The following is a 23353-nucleotide window of genomic DNA, read 5'->3' on the forward strand; positions in this document are numbered from 1 at the left end:
GGGGACAAAATTCACGTCTACCCGGACTTCTTTCCCACGGTACAAACGCAGAGGAAATCATTTACTGCCATCAAACAAAGGCTCTGAGCCAATCAATTACCATACTCGATGCTCTTCCCTGCACGGCTCAGAGTACAGCACGGAGAAAGGGTCAATTTTTTCCAATCACCTGAGGATGCACGCATGTTTCTCTACCAGATAGGCTGCCCTGACCCGAATCCTAACCGGCCCAGGCCCCAAAGAGACAGAAACATCAGGATTCCGCCATAATCCGGAGCGACCAGGGGCGAGATGAAAAATCGCAAGAGGACACATCGGAAACAGGCTCAACACACAGTGAGTTCAACGCGGGGCAGGGAAGCTTGGACGGCCCCAGGCGCCCCTAGCACTGCACCAGTTTACTCCCCAGGGTACACTCAGCTACCAGTAGGTCGCGTGGCTGAGTTCCTCGGGGGTACAGTTCTACAGCGACATGGTCTCCACCTGTTACGCTGATTGTTTTAAAGGGTTTGAGTGGGTTCTCTCTGTGGGCCAGTTGGGGGTTGCCCACCTGGAAGAGAGATACACCACGGGCTTGGGGGGGTTCGACCTCGGACGGGGCCCTCAAGGTTCATCAGAAAAGCACAGCGCCTCCAGTTCCCACCCCTCCTCTCGCTCTCCGTCGCCTAGGCAGATACCAAAGTCGTCCAATCAAGCAAGTCTCAAAGCCATCAGCAACAAGGCCAACAAGTCTCTTCCCAGTGCCTTCGCACGGCCAGCTACAGTAAACAGAAAATGGTCAATTAGAATACCCCATCCGAACCATTCAACATTTTAACATGGAACATTAGAAGCGGAAATATCCCAGCCAAAACTAGGAAAATACTCCAATACCTCAGGCGTCACAAAATCGACGTGGCTATGATTCAAGAGACCCACCTTCTACCAGGGTCGGAGCACCAATGGGCTAAGAGCTGGGGCTGTCACAGATACTGCTCCTCTTATTCAACATACTCCAGAGGAGTCGCGCTACTCATACACAGAAGGATGAGCTTCCGCTTGATACGCATGGCGAAAGACGCAGAGGGGAGAGCAATCCTAGTGAGCGGTTTCGTAGCCGGTCAGAAGGTGACCTTCGTCAACTCCTACGCCCCGAATACAGACGGCCCTGACAATTTTGGATGGGTACTCACCCAGCTGTCCAAACAGGACCCTGCAACCATAATCTGGGGAGGTGACATGAACACTGTACTTGATCCACTAAAGGACAGATAAAAAAAATTTCTCAGCTGCCTCCAACAAAAGCTGGACTTCAAATAAAGGAAATATGTAATGCCTTCAGCCTGATAGACATTTGGAGAGTCTCGAATGGTGATTCACGAGAATTCACATTTCATTCACCTGTACACAACTCGAGCACTCGAGCTCTCGTATCGACTATCTCTTCGTTTCGGCAAATGGTCCTCTGACAGGTGATCGATGCTGCATACATGCGAGAACTCTCTCCGATCATTCCCCGATTTTCCTCAACTTAAAACTATCCACTCCGATACCACCGCTACAGCGATGGCGCTTCAAGAACGGCTCGTTAAGGGATGAAGTGTTTGCTTCCGAACTGAGGAACGAGATCAAGGTATTTCTAGATGCCAACATTGGCTCAGTCCCATCCGCAAGCACAATTTGGGAGTCACTAAAATGCTTTATAAGAGGAGTCTGTCATGCCAAAGAAAATGGCATCCATAAGCTCATCAAGCGTGAACTCACAAGCAGCGAAGGAAAACTAAAGAGCCTTGAGCGTCAAGCCACCAGTGGGGCAGATCCCAAAATATCAGCAGCCCTGAAGGAAGAATTGACGAAATTCAATCTCGCAGCAGACCGCGAAACCAAATTCCTGTATCGCAACTGCCAAGCTCGTCAGTACGGAGAAGGCCAAAAACCCGGGGCCCTTTTAGCAAACTTAATCAGAGCCGACAACAGATCTGCACACATTGAATCGATTCGGACTACTCTGGGTGAGGCAGTCTATACCGATGAAAGGATAGCGGAGGAGTTCAGGATCTTCTACCAGGATCTATACAGTGCTAAACTCAATAAGTCGTCGACCGCTCCACTGGAGTACCTTGAAGACACGGAACTCTACTGGGTCGAGCATTCTCTCCGAGAACCACTAAACGAAATGATAACGCAAGAAGAGATTTTAGAAGCCATAAAGTCCCTCCCCAGCTCCAAAGCACCGGGCCCCGACGGACTGACTGGAGAATTCTACAAGTCCTTCGCGAGCACCTTGGCCCCTTTCTTGGAGGCAGTATACGCGGAAGCGCTGGAAAGAAGGCACCTGCCCCCTACTACCTGTGAAGCAAATATTATTCTACTGCACAAACCTGGCAAACCTCCAGAAGACTGTTCTTCATACCGACCAATATCGCTCCTCAATCTAGACAATAAAATACTCGCCAAGGTGCTGGCAAGGAGGTTAATGCCATTAATGCCCGCCCTTGTTCTGGCAGACCAAGCCGGTTTCATTCCAGGCCGCAATACGACGTTTGGACTTAGGAGAATGTTCGGTGTCATGGCCGCTCTGGACCCCTCACTGCAGGCTGTGGCGGTGCTTCTCGACGCCGAAAAGGCATTTGACTCGGTCGAGTGGCCATTTCTGTTTGCGGTGCTCACCAGAATGGGCCTAGGAGCCCGATTTATCAACCTGGTCTCTCTACTGTATACCGTGCCTCGTGCCAACATTATTGTAGGTACAGCCAAGTCGGCCCCAATGGTTCTGCAACGAGGCACGAGACAAGGCTGCCCACTATCAGCCTTGATATTTGCTTTGGTGATGGAACCTCTAGCCTCCAGACTGCGAGAACAGAGACAGCAGAGGGGACTCATCATAGGCCCTCACAAACTCATCATCTCTCTCTACGCCGACGACGTAGCACTATTCATCCGAAACCCGGAAGACAATCTCAATCCAGTCATGAGGGAAGTCATCAGGTTCGGAGCGGCGTCTGGATTAAAAATCAACCAGTCAAAATCCATTGTATTCCCTCTAACACCAGCCACAAAACAGTTCCCAGACGACTTCAAACTCACATGGAAGTGCTCCGGAGTTCGATACCTCGGGATACAATCATCTCTGAAACGCCAGGAGGTGTTCCGGGATAACTATGAAGTGGTGGTCAAATCACTTCAGGACAAAATCTCGCGCTGGAGGTCTCTTCCACTAACCCTCTGGGGTAGGATCTCCCTGGTGAAGATGGTGATGTTACCCAAACTATTATACCTATTCAACAATATCCCGATGCTGCTGCAAAAACCCTTCTGGAAAAAGGTGAAAAGCTTGGTCCTCGAACTACTCTGGGCGGGTAAGCCAGCAAGAGTGGCATATACCACGCTAACGCTCCCCGTCACCAAGGGGGGGCTGGCACTTCCAGACCTGGAAAGATACTACTGGGCAGCTTAAGCACAGTTCCTCAGCCACTGGTACGCCTCCCAAGCGATTCGACCACATGTACAAGTTGAGCGTGCCCTCGCAACACCCAACTTCCTAACTGCAGTCGTCCTCAGTCAAATGCCAGCTCCCAGCGACACAATGAATGTGATGCTCACAACGCACAAAGTTTGGAGGACACTGGCCCAGAAACTTGGGGTGCAGACACGGTACTCCCCACTCCTGCCTGTCAAGTTTATTCCCGGAGTCCCACTGACCTCGGAGACGGTGTTTCACAAGTGGGTCGACAAGCTGAACATACAAACATTGGGGGATCTCGTCACAGAAGACAGTTTTTTAACATCGGAGCAAGCAAAGAGTAAGGGGGGGAACCACGGCCTTAGATGTATTCCTCTACTTCAGAACCCGCTACACCATGCAGGCTCTACTGCCCGACTTCCCACGTCAGCCACCAACATGGCAATTATTGCATAGCGTCATCCAAGCGCAGGGCGAAGGTAGGCTAGTGTCACAGATCTATAAAGCCCTCATTCCCTGCACACCTCTCGCCACCTCAGGTGCAAAGGATAGATGGGAGAAGTCGTTACAGGTTAAGATTTCTGAGGAAGATTGGCTCTATAGTCTGAAACAAACTCAAAAAGTGGCGCTCAACTCACGCCTAAAACTTATACACTTTAACTTCCTCCATCAGACGTATCACACACCGGCGAAAACCAACAAGCATCATCCAGACACAGAAGCAAAATGCATCAGATGTGGGGTCACCTCAGCAAACTTCATTCACCTAGCTTGGGAGTGCCCCGAGCTCACGCATTTCTGGAATCAAGTTCTGAAGACGACAGCGGCTGTTGTGGGAGAACCAATGCAACCAAGCCACACAGCGGCCCTTTTGGGCATGACAAGGCTGCTCTCCGCTCCAATAAGGAAATTGGCAGGGGTAATGTTGACTTTGGGCCGCAGGAGGGTTGCCATGGCATGGGGCAGAGGCCCCCCCCCCCCGTCAGTCCTCGCCTGGCGCAAAGATTTGTTATATTACCAAGATGTGGAAGCAGACTTCATTAAACTACTCCCTCAGCACGCCAGACCTCCAGACATCTGGGGGCCATTGACACTGTTTTTGATGGGCGAAGCGACAGAGCACGTATTTGCATCGTCAGACTCGGAGGACACCACCCCGTGAGGGCTGGGCCAGGGTATCTCCACATCCTAGTAGCGATGACTGGAGGGGGCGCTATCTCAATTAAAGAGGGCGCTGTTGCAGGGGGACGGAGCTGTGAGGGGGAGAGGGGAGGGGCAGTTGAAGGGTCCCGGGTGCAGGCGCAAAGTTTAAGTCCACCCTAATGTGGGTGTGAAGTTGTATCGTGAGTTAAATACCAAAAATAAAGTTTATAAAAAAAATACACTTAAAAATACACTGCTTCAGTTCAATAAAGTAAGTAGATACCCTTTGGGATGGCAAACAGATTCCTTCACCCTGAGGCGACTTCAATTGCTAGGACACTGGAAATTACCATATCACTTGTCACACTTAAATGGTAATACTGAGGTTGTGGCAAAAAGTAAAAGGTTAGGGAAGGAAACAATGGTTAACAAGTTTCTCAAACAGGTAAGCACTTTTGAATCCCCCTAATGCCAAGTAGATAAACCCTTTCCCAGCTATACAAGTAAGGTATGTATAACTTTTTGGAGGGATAGTTAAACACAAAGTCAGAGGGTAAGAAGAGTCTTCAGGGATCCATGGCAGCCAATGTCACTTGAGCAAGTTTAAGGGAGCTGAGCCACTTCTTGAAGGTAGGTAAAAGTCTTGCACAATGTTAAAGAGAGTTTTGTTGTAAAATAAATCACTGTTGGCCACAAGCTGGGAGGCTTGTGGAAGGCAAAGCTGCAAGCAACTCTGCAAAGGGCAGCAACTGCAAGTCTCTACTGAGAGCAAGCAAGCTACACACAACAAGAGATAAGTACCTCTTAGTTCAAAGTACCTTATGTATGAAGAAATGGTTCCAGCTGGCTTCTGTTCCTGTTGAAGTTCCTGCAGATCCTGTTGTTCTTGGTCCTCAGTCATGGGGAGAAGAGGGAGGATGCCTGGGGACTCCTGCACTACTGTTTGAAGGTCGGTGGCAGCAAAGGGCAAAGTTCAGATCAGCATCACTTTGCGGTTTCAGCTACTCGCAAATAGCAATGCTGCGGTTCGTGGACACATTGTGGTCTTTCCTTGCTTTTGGGGTCCAGCACTCTGTTGATGTGGCTCGGGCTTGGTCAGTCCTGCTTCGAGGGAGTCTGGAGGATCTTCTTGGAGCTTGGGTTCAGCTCGAAAATGATGCACTCGATTCTGGTGTTCCTGTCCCCTGGCACTCGTGTCCTACAGCAGCAATGAAAGAACAGCCAGCAGAGAGAGGGGTTTCTGTCGAGTTCTTCTTGGAGTCAATTGGTCCCACCAACCCAAGGGGAGAAGTCGTCCTTTCTGGGCTTCTCTAGTCGATGTTGAAAATAAGCGCTTCAGCACTGCAGCAGGGCTTCACCGGGCAAACCAACGGTCCAGGAGTTGCAGCAAACTTCTCTTCCAGTTCCTATCTTAGGTTCCTTCGTTCAGTGGTCGACTGTGCCTTCCTTGTAAAAGACCTTGCCTTTTATGCGAGTCATTCCAATTCATTTGCAGCCTAGCTGTCACTCACACAGCAGGGTGGCTGTCCTCCAAGGACAGCCAAACGGCCAACCTCAAGAAGGACCATTCCAACAAGAAATGATGAAAAAAGAAGACTGGGTTATTTTGACAAAATGGGCACCCATGGGTGCTATACTTCAGCTGCCAACGCAGCCTGCGGTAAAAACACACAATAGTAGGAAAAGGTAAATCTTTGCCATCAGCCATTAATTGTAGAAAGGGTAACATAAAAATGTTACACTAGAAGTTAGACAAAGGGAACACTAAGTAACCCCTCCAGCGCCCTATTGTAAGATAGTGTGTGCTGGGTCTAGAAAGAGGAACATGTAAGTAAAGTCAATTTCACTTTACTACTATTGGAAACATTAGTTATCCAAGAGAAGGTATTTAAACCTTAGCAGAAATACAAAGGATTTCTCTGTGACACTGCACTTAGAGTGCTGTGCGTCACAATGTAAAAAGGTGATGCCTATGGAGTTTGTCAGACTCCAAAACCAAAAGAAACACAGTGTTCATATCAAATAAAAATGCATGAGAGAGTGGGAAAAAGGTCTCACTCTCTTCCGGATAAAAATGAAACATCCTAAAGTCCAGCAAAAGAGCTTGGGGTCTCTAAGGTAGAACGGCATTAGCACACTTCTGAGAATTCTCCCTAACAGCATTAAACCGAGATGGGCCATTAAAGGGGCCGTCTTTGTGAAATGTTTGACAGAAAAACCATTTCCATCCCTGCTAGGGGGATTGAAATGCAAGTGTGACAGCTGCGGTTTTCTGGCCGCTTCGGAAATGACCCTGTCATGATTTGCGCCTCTGCCTGTGCCTGTTCCCGTCGGGCACAGGGGAGTTATCTTTTTCTGCGCATTTAAAAGAGAATCCTGCTTGTGAATTTGGGATGTGCTTTTAAATGTGCAAAAACACCTCTTTTTTAAGCAAATGCACAAAGGGGCAAAGGGCATCGGAATGAGTGCATCTAGGGTGGAGTTGTGTGGAAAAGTGAGGGCACATTGGTGGCAGGTGCTGCAGATGCATTTCACATTTACGGCTGGCGCATGTTAGGGTAGGTTTGTAGGGTGGAGCATGTATTGGTTGTACATGCTTTGGATGCATTTTACATGTTCTGCTTTTGCATGTTAGTGTAGGTGTGTAGAGTGGAGGATATATTTGTTGTAGATGCTGCGGATGCATTTTACATGTTCTGCTGTTGCATGTTATTAGAGGTTTGTACAAATGGAGGGCACATGGCTTGCAGATGCTTTGGATTCATTTTACCTGTCTGCTGTCACATGTTAGTGAGGTGTGTAGTAATGGAGGGCACACGGCTTGCGGTCGCTTTGCATGTTAGTGGTATGGAGATGTGTACCAATGGAGGGCACATAGCTTACAGTCGCTTTGCATGTTAGTGGAGGTATGTACCAATGGAGGGCACATGGCTTGCCGTCACTTTGCATGTTAGTGGAGGTTTGTACCAATGGAGGGCACATGGCTTGCCGTCACTTTGCATGTTAGTGGAGGTTTGTACCAATGGAGGGCACATGGCTTGCAAACACTTTGGATACATTTTGCTTGTCTGCTGTCACATGTTAGTGGAGGTATGTACCAATGGAGGGCACATGGCTTGCAGATGCTTTGGATGAATCTCACCCGTCAGCTGTCACATGTAAGTGGAGGTGTGTACCAATGGAGGGCACATGGCTTAAAAATGCTATGAATGCATTTTACCTGTCTTCTGTCACATGTTAGTGGTGGTGTGTACCAATGGAGGGCACATTGCTTGCAGTCACTTTGCATGTTAGTGGGGGCGTGTACCAATGGAGGGCCCATGGCTTGCAAAAGCTTTGGAAGTATTTTACCCGTCAGCTGTTACATGTAAGTGGAGGTGTGTACTAATGGAGGGCAAATGGCTTTCAAACACTTTGGACACATTTTGCTTGTCTGCTGTCACATGTTAGTGGAGGTATGTACCAATGGAGGGTAAATGGCTTGCAGATGTTTTGCATGTTAGTGGAGGTGTGTACCAATGGAGGGCACATGGCTTAAAAATGCTATGAATGCATTTTACCTGTCTTCTGTCACATGTTAGTGGTGGTGTGTACCAATGGAGGGCACATTGCTTGCAGTCACCTTGCATGTTAGTGGGGGCGTGTACCAATGGAGGGCCCATGGCTTGCAAAAGCTTTGGAAGTATTTTACCCGTCAGCTGTCACATGTAAGTGGAGGTGTGTACTAATGGAGGGCAAATGGCTTTCAAACACTTTGGACACATTTTGCTTGTCTGCTGTCACATGTTAGTGGAGGTATGTACCAATGGAGGGCAAATGGCTTGCAGATGTTTTGCATGTTAGTGGAGGTGTGTACCAATGGAGGGCACATGGCTTAAAAATGCTATGAATGCATTTTACCTGTCTTCTGTCACATGTTAGTGGTGGTGTGTACCAATGGAGGGCACATTGCTTGCAGTCGCTTTGCATGTTATTGGGGGTGTGTACCAATGGAGGGCCCATGGCTTGCAAACGCTTTGGATACATTTTACCTGTCTTCCGTCATATGTTAGTGGTGGTGTGTAGCAATGGAGGGCACGCGGCTTGCGGTCGCTTTGCATGTTAGTGGCGGGGTGTACTAATGGTTGGCAAATGGCTTGCAAACGCTTTGGAAGTATTTTAATTGTCTGCTGTCACATGTTATTAGAGGTGTGTGTATACCAAGGGAGGGCACATGGCGTGCAAACACGTTGGATGCATTTTACCTGTCTGCTGCCACATGTTAGAGGAGGTGTGTATCAATGGAGGGCACATGGATTGCAAATGCTTTTGATGCATTTTACCTGTCTGCTGCCACATGTTAGTGGAGGTGTGTACCAATGGAGGGCACATGGCTTGCAGATGCTTTGCATGAATCATACCTGTCAGCTGTCATATGTAAGTGGAGGTGTGTACCAATGGAGGGCACATAGCTTGCAGTCGCTTTGCATGTTAGTGGAGGTGTGTGCCAATGGAGGGCACATGGCTTGCAAACGCTTTTGATGTATTTTACCTGTCTGCTGACATATGTTACTGGAGGTGTGTACCAAAGGAGGGCACATGGCTCGAAATACATTGAATGCATTTCACCTGTCTGCTGTCATATGTTAGAGGAGGTGTGTAACAATGGAGGGCACATGACTTGCAAACGCTTTGGATGTATTTTACCTGTCTGCTGTCAAATGTTAGTGGAGGTGTGTACCAGTGAAGGGCACATGGATTGCAGTCGCTTTGACTGCATTTAACCTGTCTGCTGTCACATGTTAGTGGGGGTGTGTACAAATAAAGGTCACATGGCTTGCAGATGCTTTGCTTGTTAGTAGAGGTGTGTACAAATGGAGGGCACATGGCTTGCAAATGCTTTGGGTGCATGTTACTTGTCTGCTGTCACATGTTAGTGGAGGTGTGTACCAAGAGAGGGCACATGCCTTGAAAACACTTTGGATGCATTTGACCTGTCTGCTACCACATGTTAGTGGAGGTGTGTAGCAACGTAGGACACATGGTTTGCAGTCGCTTTCAATGCAGTTAACCTGTCTGCTGTCGCATGTTAGTGGGGGTGAGTATAAAAAGAGGTCACATGGCTTGAAGAAGCTTTGCTTGTTAGTGGAGGTGTGTACCAATGGAGGGCACACCACTTGCAGTCGCTTTGCATGCTAGTGGAGGTGAGTACCAATTGAGGGCACATGGCTTGCAGTCACTTTGGATGCATTTTACCTGTCTGCTGTCGCATGTTAGTGGAGGTGTGTGCCAATGGAGGGCACATGGCTTGCAAACGCTTTGGATGTATTTTACCTGTCTGCTGACATATGTTACTGGAGGTGTGTACCAAAGGAGGGCACATGGCTCGAAATACATTGAATGCATTTCACCTGTCTGCTGTCATATGTTAGAGGAGGTGTGTAACAATGGAGGGCACATGGATTGCAGTCGCTTTGACTGCATTTAACCTGTCTGCTGTCACATGTTAGTGGGGGTGTGTACAAATAAAGGTCACATGGCTTGCAGATGCTTTGCTTGTTAGTAGAGGTGTGTACAAATGGAGGGCACATGGCTTGCAAATGCTTTGGGTGCATGTTACTTGTCTGCTGTCACATGTTAGTGGAGGTGTGTACCAAGAGAGGGCACATGCCTTGAAAACACTTTGGATGCATTTGACCTGTCTGCTACCACATGTTAGTGGAGGTGTGTAGCAACGTAGGACACATGGTTTGCAGTCGCTTTCAATGCAGTTAACCTGTCTGCTGTCGCATGTTAGTGGGGGTGAGTATAAAAAGAGGTCACATGGCTTGAAGAAGCTTTGCTTGTTAGTGGAGGTGTGTACCAATGGAGGGCACACCACTTGCAGTCGCTTTGCATGCTAGTGGAGGTGAGTACCAATTGAGGGCACATGGCTTGCAGTCACTTTGGATGCATTTTACCTGTCTGCTGTCGCATGTTAGTGGGGGTTGTACCGATACACGACATATGGCTTGCGGTCGCTTTGCATGTTAGTGGAGGTGTGTACCAATGATCTTTTAAAAACAAGTGGTATCTAAATTACCCCATGTCTTTACTGCTGCCTCCAAACTCATAGTGAGGGCCTGGGTGCGATAGAAGTCACGGGATTTGGGTGCAGACATCTGCACTAGAGGCACTTGGTCATTAGACACCGTTGAACATGCCAACATTTTGTGTTCCTTGTGTTGTACTGTGAGAGGTACCACATGTGAGGTGTTTTACATGTGTCTGTCTGTTGGTGTTTATTGAGGGTTCCGAGGGTTGCGTCTGTTTCCTATATTGTGGTGGTACACTCCCAGAATTTTGCTTGACGTCTAAAGTCCTTGTGGATGGTGAGGAGCTAAGCTTTATGATAGGGGCTGCCCACCCACCGTGAGATGTGTTTTTCCTCTCTCTGCAGAGGATACTGGGAGCCATTCCATAGTAAAGGTCAATGTTTCCATGGAGCCTAACATGAGCAGTAACATGCCCAGCTTCAGGAATTCCTATCTGGGTGGGCCAGGTTTGTGATCAGGCGGGCCCAACTTCCTTTGGGTGTGGGTGTAGGAGTACCCTAAAAAAGTGCTGCCATTAGGCCAGATTTCTCAGGTCCATGATCCAGCAAAAAATGTCTGCCCTGATCTGGAAAAATCCATTTGCACCCTTTAGTTGGTTTTGACTGTTAGACTGCTTTAAAAGGTGCATAAGCATTGATTCAAACCGAGGTTGTTAGGACCAGGGGTGGCACATTGAGCTGCAAGACCACTTGAATGTCTAATGAAAATGCTTGTTAGGATTGTGCTCCATGGCAGATTTAAGGCAAAGGGATTCTTGGGTAAGGCTGGCAGGAGGCCCTGGTAGGTTGGGCATAGGTGTGGATTTTACGGCGGAAGTAATTAATGGCTGTCTAGAGTGCAACAAATGTTGCATGTTTTAAGTTGTCTTTTTCTACTATTTGTGCTGTGTGTTTAGGGGTATGACTCTGGCTGGAAACAGCATGTTCACCTCTGCAGGTTTTGCTGATATAATCCTTGGTTTCCTTCCATAAGCTCCCTAACTACTTCCATTTGCTACTTACTTCATCTTCCATCCACTCCCCCATCTGAATAAGGAAAACTATTGCCAAAGCATGACACATTAAACCTGTATACTGCAGAACCTTAACAAGAGTCAGAGATGAATCCCAAGGAATCATGTCCTAAGAACAAAAGAATTGTACGTTTTTCAACATAATGCTATAATTAAGCTATAAAAAACAGTACATAGCAAAAGAGCAGAACAGATAGTGTGGCAATATCAATCTACCTATTGCAATGAATGTGATGTGTCATCACTTCTCTACCGGTGGTGGCCTCTCCCCATGTGGCCAGGGTACAGCACCCGCTTCCTGATCCTGACCCTGGGGGTGGCTATATGATGGAGGATCACATGGGGGGGAGGCGACCTTCAGGGGGTGTTATGGCATCATTGGATGAGACATGGTATCCCCCTTTCTCATTTGAGGCTATGCCTGTCATTCCCCATTCCCTAATGGCATATATATATATATATATATATATAAATATATATATATATATGCATTTTTTAAAGCGCTCACGCAGCCCGCAGGCATCGAGGCGCTGTTACACGAATTGTGTGTTAGTTGTGTAATTGTTTTTTGTCTTAGTTGCGTATTTATAACACGCTTAAACACCCAGAGGTGTCTATGCGCGGACCCGGGGATCGAACCTGTGTTGCTTCGTGTCATCTTGCTTCCAAGGCGAACGAATTTGCAGCTGAGCTACCCTCCCGGGACATACTGTTATCCCTCCACTCACCAACCCAAGAAAGGCACTGGAAATATCTGCCCAGGTTTTGCACATAAGACATCAAGGACTGACTTGCCCACCAAGAACCGAATCCTCATCCAAGTTATCAGAAACAGACTTTTATTTTCCTAAGTGTGAAAGTACTGTAACGAGGAAGAGGAACCGAATAATGCGGATCAATGGTGGCCTGGAACACAAGCCACACTGTAGTTGTCACAGAAACCTTCCTGAAGCTGGGAAATTTAAACCTGCACAACAGCTGAAGAAAGGACGCTGGCTGGAGAACGCTATGTCCCTCTGTACTGACTGAGGAACTGCAAGGCTGGAGTGGTGGCCGTGGAGCAAAGCAGATTTTCGAAAAAAGGAAGGAAAAGCAGATTGCTGGTGAAAGTATGTGACGAGAATGCCAGAAGAATTCAGAGAGCTTCTGGGCGTTCACCGGTACTACGAAGCAGACTCCACCAAACCAAAGCACGGAGAGACACAGAGAAGAGAAACAGGAGCCGCAAGAGGCTACAGAGCTGGAAAGCAGACATGTCGAGAAAAGACAGAACACCAGGAGGCTGCCACAGGCTTGCAGCAGGAAACCCGACATTAGCCTGCAAAAGCCGGTGAGTCCATCCAGGGGAAGCGGGGACACCAGGGCATATCTGCAAGCCTGCCAAACTGAAGCAAATGCAAGTAAAGCACATAGGAAAGAACAAGCAAGGGAAATTCCTTTAAAGAAGCAAAGTGAAATATACAGAAAAGACTATCAAGTTTGCAAGTGCATGCAATACGTGTATCAGAGAAACCCTGGCATTATCGAATACCGGGAGTTCAAGACGGGATAGTACAGATACAAGAAACTGTCAAGTCTATGAAGGTGCGCAATACATACATAAGGAAAGCCATGGCAGAAAAATATACCAGGTGGATTTAAGAGGGTGTCCACAGAGGTCATCATATTTGTGGGTGTATACCAGACAGATAAAAACTACAAGAATATACACCTGAGAAAAATCCTGACAGAAAAGATGATTCTAAGTGTTCCGACCGCGGCTGATTTTGCCGCGGCTGGAATGTTCACATGAGAAATGTGCGAACTACCAAAAGTTTGCACCTTTCTCATGCGAACACAATTACATACTACAGGGGCTGCAGGGGTTTCCCCCGCAGCCCCCGCTCACTATACTGTACAGTATAGTGAGCGATGTGTTGCGGGGGACACCCCTGCAGCCCACGTTTTTTTTGTTCATTTTTTTTTGCGGGTGGCTGCGGGGGTGTCCCCCGCAACACCCCGCTCACTATGCCACACAGTATAGTGAGCGGGGTGTTGAGGTGGGCCACCACCGTAGACCTCGCAGTCTTTTTGTTTTTTTTTACTTACCTGCAATGCCAAAGGTTCAAACTTTTGGTGTTCGAACCTTTGGTGGTAGCATTTTTGGTCGTTTTGTACGGTCAGACCTTTTCTTTCGGTCCGATCGCACAAAACCGAAAAGATACCAGGCAGAGTAAAGGTGCAGGAATACACATATAGGTGAAAGCCCTGGCAGAAAAATATACTAGGCAGAGTAAAGTTGCAGGAATACACTGATATGCGAAAGCCCTGGCAGGAGAGTGTACCAGGCAAAACCAAGTCATAAGAATATTTGCAGACAAGGGAAGTCTTGGCAGGAGAATATACCAGGCAATACAAAGTTGAAAGTAACTTTAAGTGTAAAAGCCGTGGCAGTCAAGTTGAACAGTGTGTCCTATACAGTACCTAAGACAGTCCTGAGCAGGATATAATACGACTGCTGAGAAGGCTGTGAAAGCATGTTAAATAGAAGTGGATACCTGGCAGGAGAGTACACCATGGATCCGAGTAAAATATGGATTAGCAGTCAAGTTGTTTTGTGTGGTCGATCAAAGAGTCTTAAAGAATTGACATTCTTGAAACACAAGGAAGATTAAAGAGAAATCCAGGGGAAGGGAATCACCCTCTGGAACAAGGAACTCTATCCTTCTGGATAATTTTTGTGTTGGAGTTATGCATTTTCTTTTTGAACATTTGTGCACTACTGAAGGCCAAAGACATGTTTCCTTTTCACCTTAGAGTTATCTTTTTAGATGTGAGGGCCAGAATAGTATGATGGGCACAGGGCAATTTGCTTTAGACATCCTGACTTTGGACAGACCCTTAGTTTTGGTTTTAGGTAGGGCAACACCTTTTAGAGTAGGGACAGAGAGGCATTTCCCACCCCTTTTTATTTTAATAAAAGTCTTTAACCCAAACCATGAATCCACTGTGCCCGTGTCTCATTGCTGTTCACTTTCACACTCTCTACCCTTCCCATTTGCTATCCCCTTTCTATTCTATTCACTCCTCCTTCTCTTTTCACCCACCAGTCACATTCCATCAACTCCCGTAACCACCATTCTCACCTACCCCACCCCACACTCGCACCATATCTTCTTGTCTTGGCTGGTGAGAATCAACGATGATGCCACCTGCTCTTCTGCAGGTCTGAGCAATGAGGCCCCCAGTCCTCATTTCTTCTCAAATGGTGCATCCTCAACAATACCTCCCTGAATACAGTGGCTGCTCCCAGCAGGCCACAGAGGAGGTGCTTGTGGTCCAAACATTTTGTTATAAAAGACAGGCCCCTCCTCCTCCTCGATACATAATGAAAAAAGGAATAGGACATTTGAAGCACATTACATTTTGAAGCACAAAATTGTATTTTTCCTGCAATTTTTCAGCACATTTTAATTGAGTTGAGGGTGTGTGGGAGTGCTAGCATGCACGTGAGAGTGAAATCAGGAGGTAGACAGTGCAGGTTGAGGGGTTTCCGGCCCCCTGGTATCTCTCTCGTTTGGGTGTTAATGTTAAAGGTGTTTAAACCGTGCACCGTCACCACCGGAGTGGTCCCCAGGTGCTGAAAGAGGAGGGGTAGGGGGTTAGTAGGGTCTAGTGGGAATATGCGAATGAGGGTGGTGATGTTCTGTTGGCAGCTTCAGTTCAGTTTTCATCGTTCGCTGAGCATAAGTGCGTTTATCAGGTCGGTGAGAGTTTCCATTTGCTGTTCATACGGGTTATGTGTTGTCTGTCTGTTGCAGTGTGGTGAAGTGCATGCAGACAGCTGTGCAGAGAAGTGGTTGTGTGGGTTTCTGTATGAGAAGTATAAGCGGAAAGTTTAGGTTTCTCAATAGGTGGGGTGAGTTTCTTTTTTAAAAAAGTTTCTTACCTCTTAATCTTTGTAGGGGTTTTTGCTCCACATCTGTGGTTATCCTATGAGTTTGGTACTGCAGTTGGTCCATCTAGTTTGCAGGTATAATGGGGTGGCAGTTTTCCACTGTACTACTTTAGTGGTTGTGTAGCTGGTTAAAGCTGGCGTGTTAGCCCACTCTGGTGTTGGAGATGCTTAGTTTAGAGGATGCTGGTCCCATCCTGCCCATTCCCGTATTGGTGGTCCTTAACTGCCTAGGTTTCCTCTGTGGACTAGTGGTATGTGGACATGGCATCCTCCCTCTGCTCTCCAGCTCCCTCCTTGCCCATTCCCAGGTGAGATCCTGACCTACCTATGTTTCCTCTTTGGTATGGCGGTATGCGGTAAAGGTCGCTGCTCCCCTGCCACCCACTATATACGTCATTGTCTGGCACATACTGTTTACATACTGTTTGTAATATGCATTAGTCCATGAGGACTTCTTGTTTGACATATTTACGTTGATTTGCTATTGATTGTCACAATTTGCGTCAATAAATATGGCCTTATGTTTTCCAAAGAAAGGTGTGTTTGTCTCCTTGGCGAACCCTGACCCCTGCGTTGCCCATATTAAACCACGAGTGGGCCTTTTTTGGAATATCTCGTACTGTAAACTAAATCACTTCTAGGGGCACATAATGTTGGCAGGAAACACACAGTGAGATTACATGATTTGACCAGCATTATACACTTTGGTTAAGTGGTAAAGCCAGAATTTGACCTAGCCTGAAATGTAGGTACTTGACCACACATCCTTGCCACTCAAGTTGGTACAAATATGTATTGAAGTTTGGTTTGAATACCTAATAAATACTCAATTTTATACAGATTACTTTACAAATGCACAGGTTATGTGATAAACCAACCTGACAATGTATAACTGGGTTGATGAAAAGAGTAATGGGGTACATTTTTTTAATCCTGCATTGCATGGAGGGGACCACTCCTGTTCGCACTTTTATGTAAAAGGGCCCCTTCAGGCAATTTTAACTGTTTCCACCAAGAACTGGAAAAGTAAATAGCAAAACATAGGCAAACATCGCCTTTTTTCATCACTTCTACACTACATGTTTGCTCTCACAATTAATGATTTGAAATCAGCTTGATTTAACAATAAAGTTACAATCATAGGGGGTCATTTTCAATGTCCCGCGGAGTGGAAAAAGCAATGCTAAAACAATTTTATGATTGTAGCTTTATTTTCTCCACCCTGAATGGAAGCCTACAAGCTCCAGAATGCAAATTAATGAGAATTTACAAAAAATCTCATACAGACACAAAGTGATGTGAAATGCATAGCAAAAGTCATTGTTTCACACAGCTTGATCTGTACCCCCATAATTTCTAATCACACTTACATAGCTTATTAAAACCTTATATTATTTAAAGAAAAAAGTGCCAGTTACCTTTCCCCATCACAAATCACATCCTATTTTAAATAATCTGCTGCTGAGACATGTTAAAATGATAAGCCCTCCCTGGGAGGGCCTATGCAGCCCTGGCCGGCTTTGAGAGGAGAAAGGCAGAGCAGGGTGCCCTATGGGCATGTGTCCCTTGTCCTACTGTTAAATCCACCTCTGATTTTACTCTGCAGGAAATATTTCAATGCCCTTTTTTTAGTTTTAAAAGATCTGCACCATTTGTATTATAGCGCAAACATAATAAACACTTCTCTTTTCTTGTGTTATTTCCCAGGTGTTCATGATCAATCTTCTGGGATGCAAATGTTTATGGGTGGGGGGGGCACTCCTACATACACATGATGTATTGCGTTTGGACGCAACCACTGTTAATACTTACTCCAACAGTATGATGTTATCAAGTCATTACTAATCAGTTATTTTCATCCTCGGGCAGGATACGGTTCCATCAAGACGAAGATACATACTAATTAAGTCAGAACGCAATTGGTAAGCATGCATGGGAACATGTGAAGCTGGTCCATACTCACCATCCTAGCCTGGAAATGATCAGTTAGGACATTTTGGAACACCTCAGTGAGGTGCTGCTTGATTTTCTAGACGTACCAAGCAAGGCACACCCTTCTGGGCATTTACACTTTAACTTAGGGAGACAAACTGAAACCAACACGCATTGGCAACACCAACAGTTTGGGCTTTTGAGTACACATGGGATAGGCATTTTGCAAGGCACTGCCATAAGGGTACCACCTGGCCATAAAATGGGAACATCTGGAAAATGATGCGAGTACCTGAGCATATGATGTCATTGGCAAATGTCCGTTTAATACCAGCACATTGCGATTGTTTTAGACATGTGTTCAGTGCAAGGAGCAGATGTGGCGACACACACATCACTTTTAAATCTACTGTCTGAAAACAGGCATTGTTAAGATATTTTTTTTTTAGAACAGGAGCACATTTACAGAGGCAATTAAGTCATTAAATACTCAAAACAATTCTTAGCTATACCACAAGCAGGCCCTATAGAGCACAAAGTCTGTTGTTACTTTGTGACAGAGCTAGCTCAAAGAGTACCAAAGAGGATATATTTCAGCATGGAGGGGCAGGTAGTTGGTGGGAATACCATAGGGATTAACATGGCAATGCAGGGTAAATGAACAAACGCGTACATAGAATGTGTGTCCCTCTAACATCCTTTCTCCATCCTATCTGTGGTCCAATGCAATCCTTCAGGCTAACACCTAATAGCTATTGGTAATCGCTAAATCCCCCTGCCTGCAACCCCCTTTGGCTCCCTGACTCCCATTGGTGGTTAACACCACTGGCAAGGCCTCCTTTCTAGAGGGGCGAGGGGGTGGCATTGGGGCGTCCTTTCCCCCCTGCTGGAGCCAGGCCTGGGCAGTAAAGGCAGGGGATGAGGACTTCTCCTGGGATATTGCAGACCTGAACCCAGATACTGAAACGAGGAAGGGCAAAGGATGAGGAGTAGATGAGGAAGGAAGGTTACTGTACATAAGTGGTCAGAGACCAGTGGGTGAAGTGAGCAGAAAGGCCATGGAATGGGAAGAACAAGGGAAAGCAGCCAAAGTTGGACAGCAGGGGAGAGGGAAAAGACGAGGAGAAAGAGCAACATTGGAGGAGAGTGGGCGACTGGTTTCTATAAGGCACCCTCAGAATGAAGATGCCTCTCGGCGCTGGAGGGCGATGTTCCCAGGCTTCCAGCGGATTGTGCATGTGGGTTCCTAGGGAGGTGAACCGGTAAAGGCAGGAGGAGGAGAAGGTGTAGAAGAGCTGAAGCAGTGGAATCGGGAGGAGTTTGGATACCCTACCCAAACCCAGAGGCCAATGTTAAAGAATTATTTAATGAGAATCGCTAACCTGGAGACCGCACCACCACACCAGAGGGGGGCTTGGATGCCAGGGAGTGAAAACGATGATAAAAAACGGGTCAAGGTGGTCTTACCTTGTAGGCCAGATCTTGCTTCTCCTGCTGGAAACTGTGCACAAACTGGTAGATGTTCTCCCACTCGCTGAAGTAGCCTGACCCGAAGCCTCTGCCACCGGTTATCAGCGTCCAGCAGTGGTATGGCAGTAGGAGGACGCCCTCCAGCAGGGCGCTGAGGGTGGGGAAGATGCTGAGCCAGTCCAGAATGGCGCCGATGCTCTCGGCGATGTAGTTGATGGTGACAGTGGTGTTGTAGAAGGCGCTGTAGGCTAGTGGGGCGGTGAATGCCAGGTAAGCCAGGCCGAGGCGGTAGAGGCGGAGGCTGAGGTTTTCCTCCCTCTCAGGCTTGGGGGATTTATAGCGCCTGCACTGTTGGGCTGTTACCGTGGCCACTATACTGATGGGCAGCATGGAAATGCTTCGGCCATAGAATATTGGTGAGGTCACAAACGCAGCCACCATGGTACGCACCAGGTCAGAGGTTTGGTTGCCTAGGCTTGCCACTAGGTAAACCCCTAGCCCTACTGCCAGCGGCAGCCCAATGAAGTAGAAGCTTCCCAGAGAGGACAGGCCGATGACTGCCACAATGCCAAAGTAGATGCCAATCAGCATCTGGCCCAAGAGTCGAGTGAAGCTCATGGCTGGCGCTCTGTCCTGCAGCTTTTTCTCGGCTTCAGGCCTCCGGTTGGCCTCGGCCACAAAGCCAGGAATGCGCCAGAATTCCCACAGCCAACCCATGCCAAATCCCCCAAAGGTGAGCATCCAGAGCAAGGCGTGGCTGTCCCGGCCAAGGTAAATGTGGTGCAGCCCAAAGGGCCCCCCAAGACTCCAGAGGGCATAAGTCACTAAGAGGCGTTTAGCCATTCCCTAATCTTGAAGAACTCAGTTCGTTGGCAGCCGAAGCCAAGGGAAAATGTCATAGACGCTTATAGACCTCAGCGGATCACCTGTGGGTCTTAACGGATTACCTATGGCCATAAAAGAATCATATATAACCCATGAGGAATTGCATATGATCCTTGATAGATCCACGATGGTCCTTTGATCTGAATGATCTATGTCCCTGATGGATGACCTCTCATCAGAAACGTGGACTCGTCCCAGGTAGGCCAGGCCGCAGGCACCAGGCAGATCCTCTGAGTGAAGTGATCCTTTGTGCTCTAATGATCTTGACTCTGGGCAGATCCCTGGTGCATTGACACTGCTCTGAAATCCCTTGCTGAGTGGGCCACTGGATCCTGACCTTTGATCAAGTCAAACCTTGTGTGGTGTGAATGTCCCCAAAACCTCTGCTGCCCGGCGCACGTCTGGATCCTCTCCCAGCTTTGGGTGGTAAGTCTGGTGGTGGCACTTCCAGGACTCCCGGGAAGATCTCGGCCTGCTCCCCAGGATCTTGTCAACTCCTCAGGCGCCCTGCGGGAGAAGGAAGAGAGCACTCCATTAGTGACCATTGGGGCCAATTTAATCCAAAAGGTTGGAGTCACTGATGCTCATCGCCCACCCCCGCCCTCCTCCTTAAGGAGCATGTTTCCTGGTGTGCTGGTGGGAAACCCCAACAACTGTGGCCCCTGTGTGTGTTGGCGTAAAGTTCTGATGGCGACATTCCTACCTCTTGATCAGGCATGTAATGGACCTCCCTACCCTCACAGCTCGGACTGCACTATATAGATTTATTTATTTATTTATGCAATTAATTATTTTGGCATTTGTATAGCGCACCTAACCCTGAGGCATCTAGGTGCTGATATTCTTATAAAGGTACATACATGTTATCCATTGCAGTTGAAGTGGCATACATGTTATACATAAGCGAAACAGTTTAGGTTGAAGTAGCATACATGCTACACATAAGCAAAGCAGTTTAGGTAACATTTTGTGGTACAGCCGATGAGAGCGCTTAGTTGTCATAGTAAAACTTGGCAATAACGGTAGGCTAGATGCCTTTACATTTTGAGGTGCAACAGATGATAGAGCGTGCATATAAGGTGTCAGCAAGCATTACAGGTGGGCTGTATGCGTAAAGCTGGTGCGGTGCGGTGTGGTGAGGCGTATAGAAACTGGGAGCTGATATGTGCTTGGGTTAATTATGTTGCTCTTGAGTAAATAGTCGAGTTTTCAGATTTTTGTGGAAGGTCTAGAAAGAGGATTCAGATCTTAGTGATGCTGGTAGTGCATTCCAGTGTTTAGCAACTATCACTGGGAAGCTGCTGCCTCCTGCTTTCTGTAGTCTGTATTTGGGAATGGTGAATAGAAGTGTGAAGGCACTATGCGTGGGTCTGTTAGGTTTGTTCAATGCAAATTTGTTGGATAGGTATTTAGGGGCGGATTGCGAGATGCATTTGTGTGTCAGGGAGAGGGTTTTGAAAAGGATTCGGTCATGAACTGGAAATCAGTGGGCTGTACGTCTTACCTCACTAATATGATTCTTTTTGGGGATGTTATGTGCTGCTCTTAGAGCATTATTTTGGATCAACTGTAGTTTTTTATGTTACGTTTGTTGGTCCCAATGTAGAGGACATTACAGTAGTCCAGTCTGGATAAAATGAGAGCTCTGGCAAGGGTAGTGCAACTGACTGAGGACAGGAAGGGTCTGCAAGCATTGATGAGCTTGGATATGTAGGCAGTAGCAGTGGCATTGACTTGACTCGTTAACGTGAGGGCAGACTCAAGATAGATGCCCAGGGTTTTTACTTCCTTAGATACTTTAATGGTGATGCTGTCTATCGTAAAGGATTTGTAGGTATCGTCAAGTTTATTTAGTCTGTGTTGTGAGCCGATGAGGAGAAGCTCTGTCTTTTCATGATTGAGACAGAGGCCATGTTGGGCCATCCATGCCTGGATTGTTTGGTAAATTTGATTTAGTGATTTAGTGTTGTCGTAGGAGCCTGTTAGGGGTATGAGGATTTGGGTGTCATCCGTATAGTTGGTTTAGGTGATACCCAGATAGTCAAGGAGGTTGAAAAGTGGTTTGTGAAGATATTGTAAAGTGTGGGTGAGACGCAGGATCCTTGCAACACTTCACATGAGACTGGGACTGCCGGTGCTGCTGCAGTGGGTGAAAAGACCTTCATGGCTCTAATGGTAAGGAAGGATTGTATCCAATATATGGCATCAGTTGAGAAGTAGGCTGCCGAAGCGAGATGATTGCAGAGTATGTTGTGGTCGACTAAGTTGAAGGCCGCTAATAAGTCAAGTAGCAGGAGGAGTGCTAGCTTGCTGTTGTCTTTGAATTTTTAGATCCAGCAGAGTTGTTTCAGTACCATGTCCTGGTCAGAAGCCTAAGTGGCGGAAGTCTAGGAGGTTGTTGGTTTCTAGGTGTTTTTAGATTTGCAGGTAGTGTCACAGGTTTCCCTCCTTCTCACCTGTCTGAGTTGTTTGTTCGAGTTCTTCGATGAAGTCTTCTTTCGCACCGTTCGGGTCTTGTATAACCCTCTGCGTGGGTCCTCGAGTCCCGTCTCCAGGGTGCGTTCAGATGGCCGGGAAAAAAGTCCAGGAAATGGCGAGGAGCGCACTCGGAAGGCGAGTTCCAAGGAAATCCAGGAATGCAAAGTGAGGACAAAAAGGGGAGGATGAAGAAGGAGGAAAATTAGGGGACCGGGAACCAGGAATCAGTGGAAATCGCTGTACGAACTACGGCAGCACACGTCTTACTACTGCAAGCGGTAGCGTTGAGACACGCAGGGCCAAGGGGGCGTGTCTACTTTGTAGAACGCAGACCGTACAACGCAGAGACTGGCAAACAGCGTTTCACGTTCAGCGGCCATGTTGGGAGTACTCCTGAGTTCAGTCCCCTATGGGTCAGGGATCACAAAGTCCAGAAGGGACACGTCCGGTGGTTCATGAAAGCATGCCTCCTCCGAAAGCCAGTTCCTCCGGCTTTACCCGGGTGTATAAGGTGGTACCTTCAGAGTAGTCTGGGGGCATTTATGTTTGAGACTGGTTCCCATGGTGCGTTCACTGGGAGGGTACTCTGTCCACTCAACCAGATACTGTAGCTGACCACGTCTGTACCTGGAGTCACATATTCTGGATACTTCATATTCTAATTGATCGTTGACAACCACAGGGGTAGATCTTGGAGCAGTCTGGGAGGACTGGACGTATGGTTTCAACAGAGTAGTGTGAAAAACGTGGTGGATCCTCTTATAGGATTCTGGTAGTTTGAGTCGGAAGGCCACTGGGTTAACGATTTCCTTAATGGAAAAAGGCCCATAGTAGCGGGGAGCCAACTTATTTGGTTGTAAATGTAGAGGCAGTAGTTTCGAGGATAGCCAGACCTTATCAACCACTGTGTATGAAGGCCCTGGTCTTCTTTTGGAATCCGCATAATGCTTGGTGTTTGTTCGGGCCTTTTCGAAGTGTTC

General features: G+C 47.3%; 1 protein-coding gene across 1 annotated transcript in view; it reads right to left on the minus strand.

The window, feature by feature from the left end:
• DNAJC22 (DnaJ heat shock protein family (Hsp40) member C22) overlaps window positions 1-23353 on the minus strand; it is a 112076-nt gene that overhangs the window by 43862 nt on the left and 44861 nt on the right. Inside the window, exon 2 of the mRNA XM_069653807.1 lies at window positions 19008-20402. Within this exon, the coding sequence (XP_069509908.1) occupies window positions 19008-19853 (846 nt within the window). The 5' untranslated portion in view covers window positions 19854-20402. The remainder of the gene's footprint in view (window positions 1-19007; window positions 20403-23353) is intronic.

The sequence above is a fragment of the Ambystoma mexicanum genome, chromosome 3q (genome assembly GCF_040938575.1).
Source record: "Ambystoma mexicanum isolate Mex_15411 chromosome 3q, UKY_AmexF1_1, whole genome shotgun sequence".
In the NCBI taxonomy this organism is placed as follows: Eukaryota; Metazoa; Chordata; class Amphibia; order Caudata; family Ambystomatidae; genus Ambystoma; species Ambystoma mexicanum.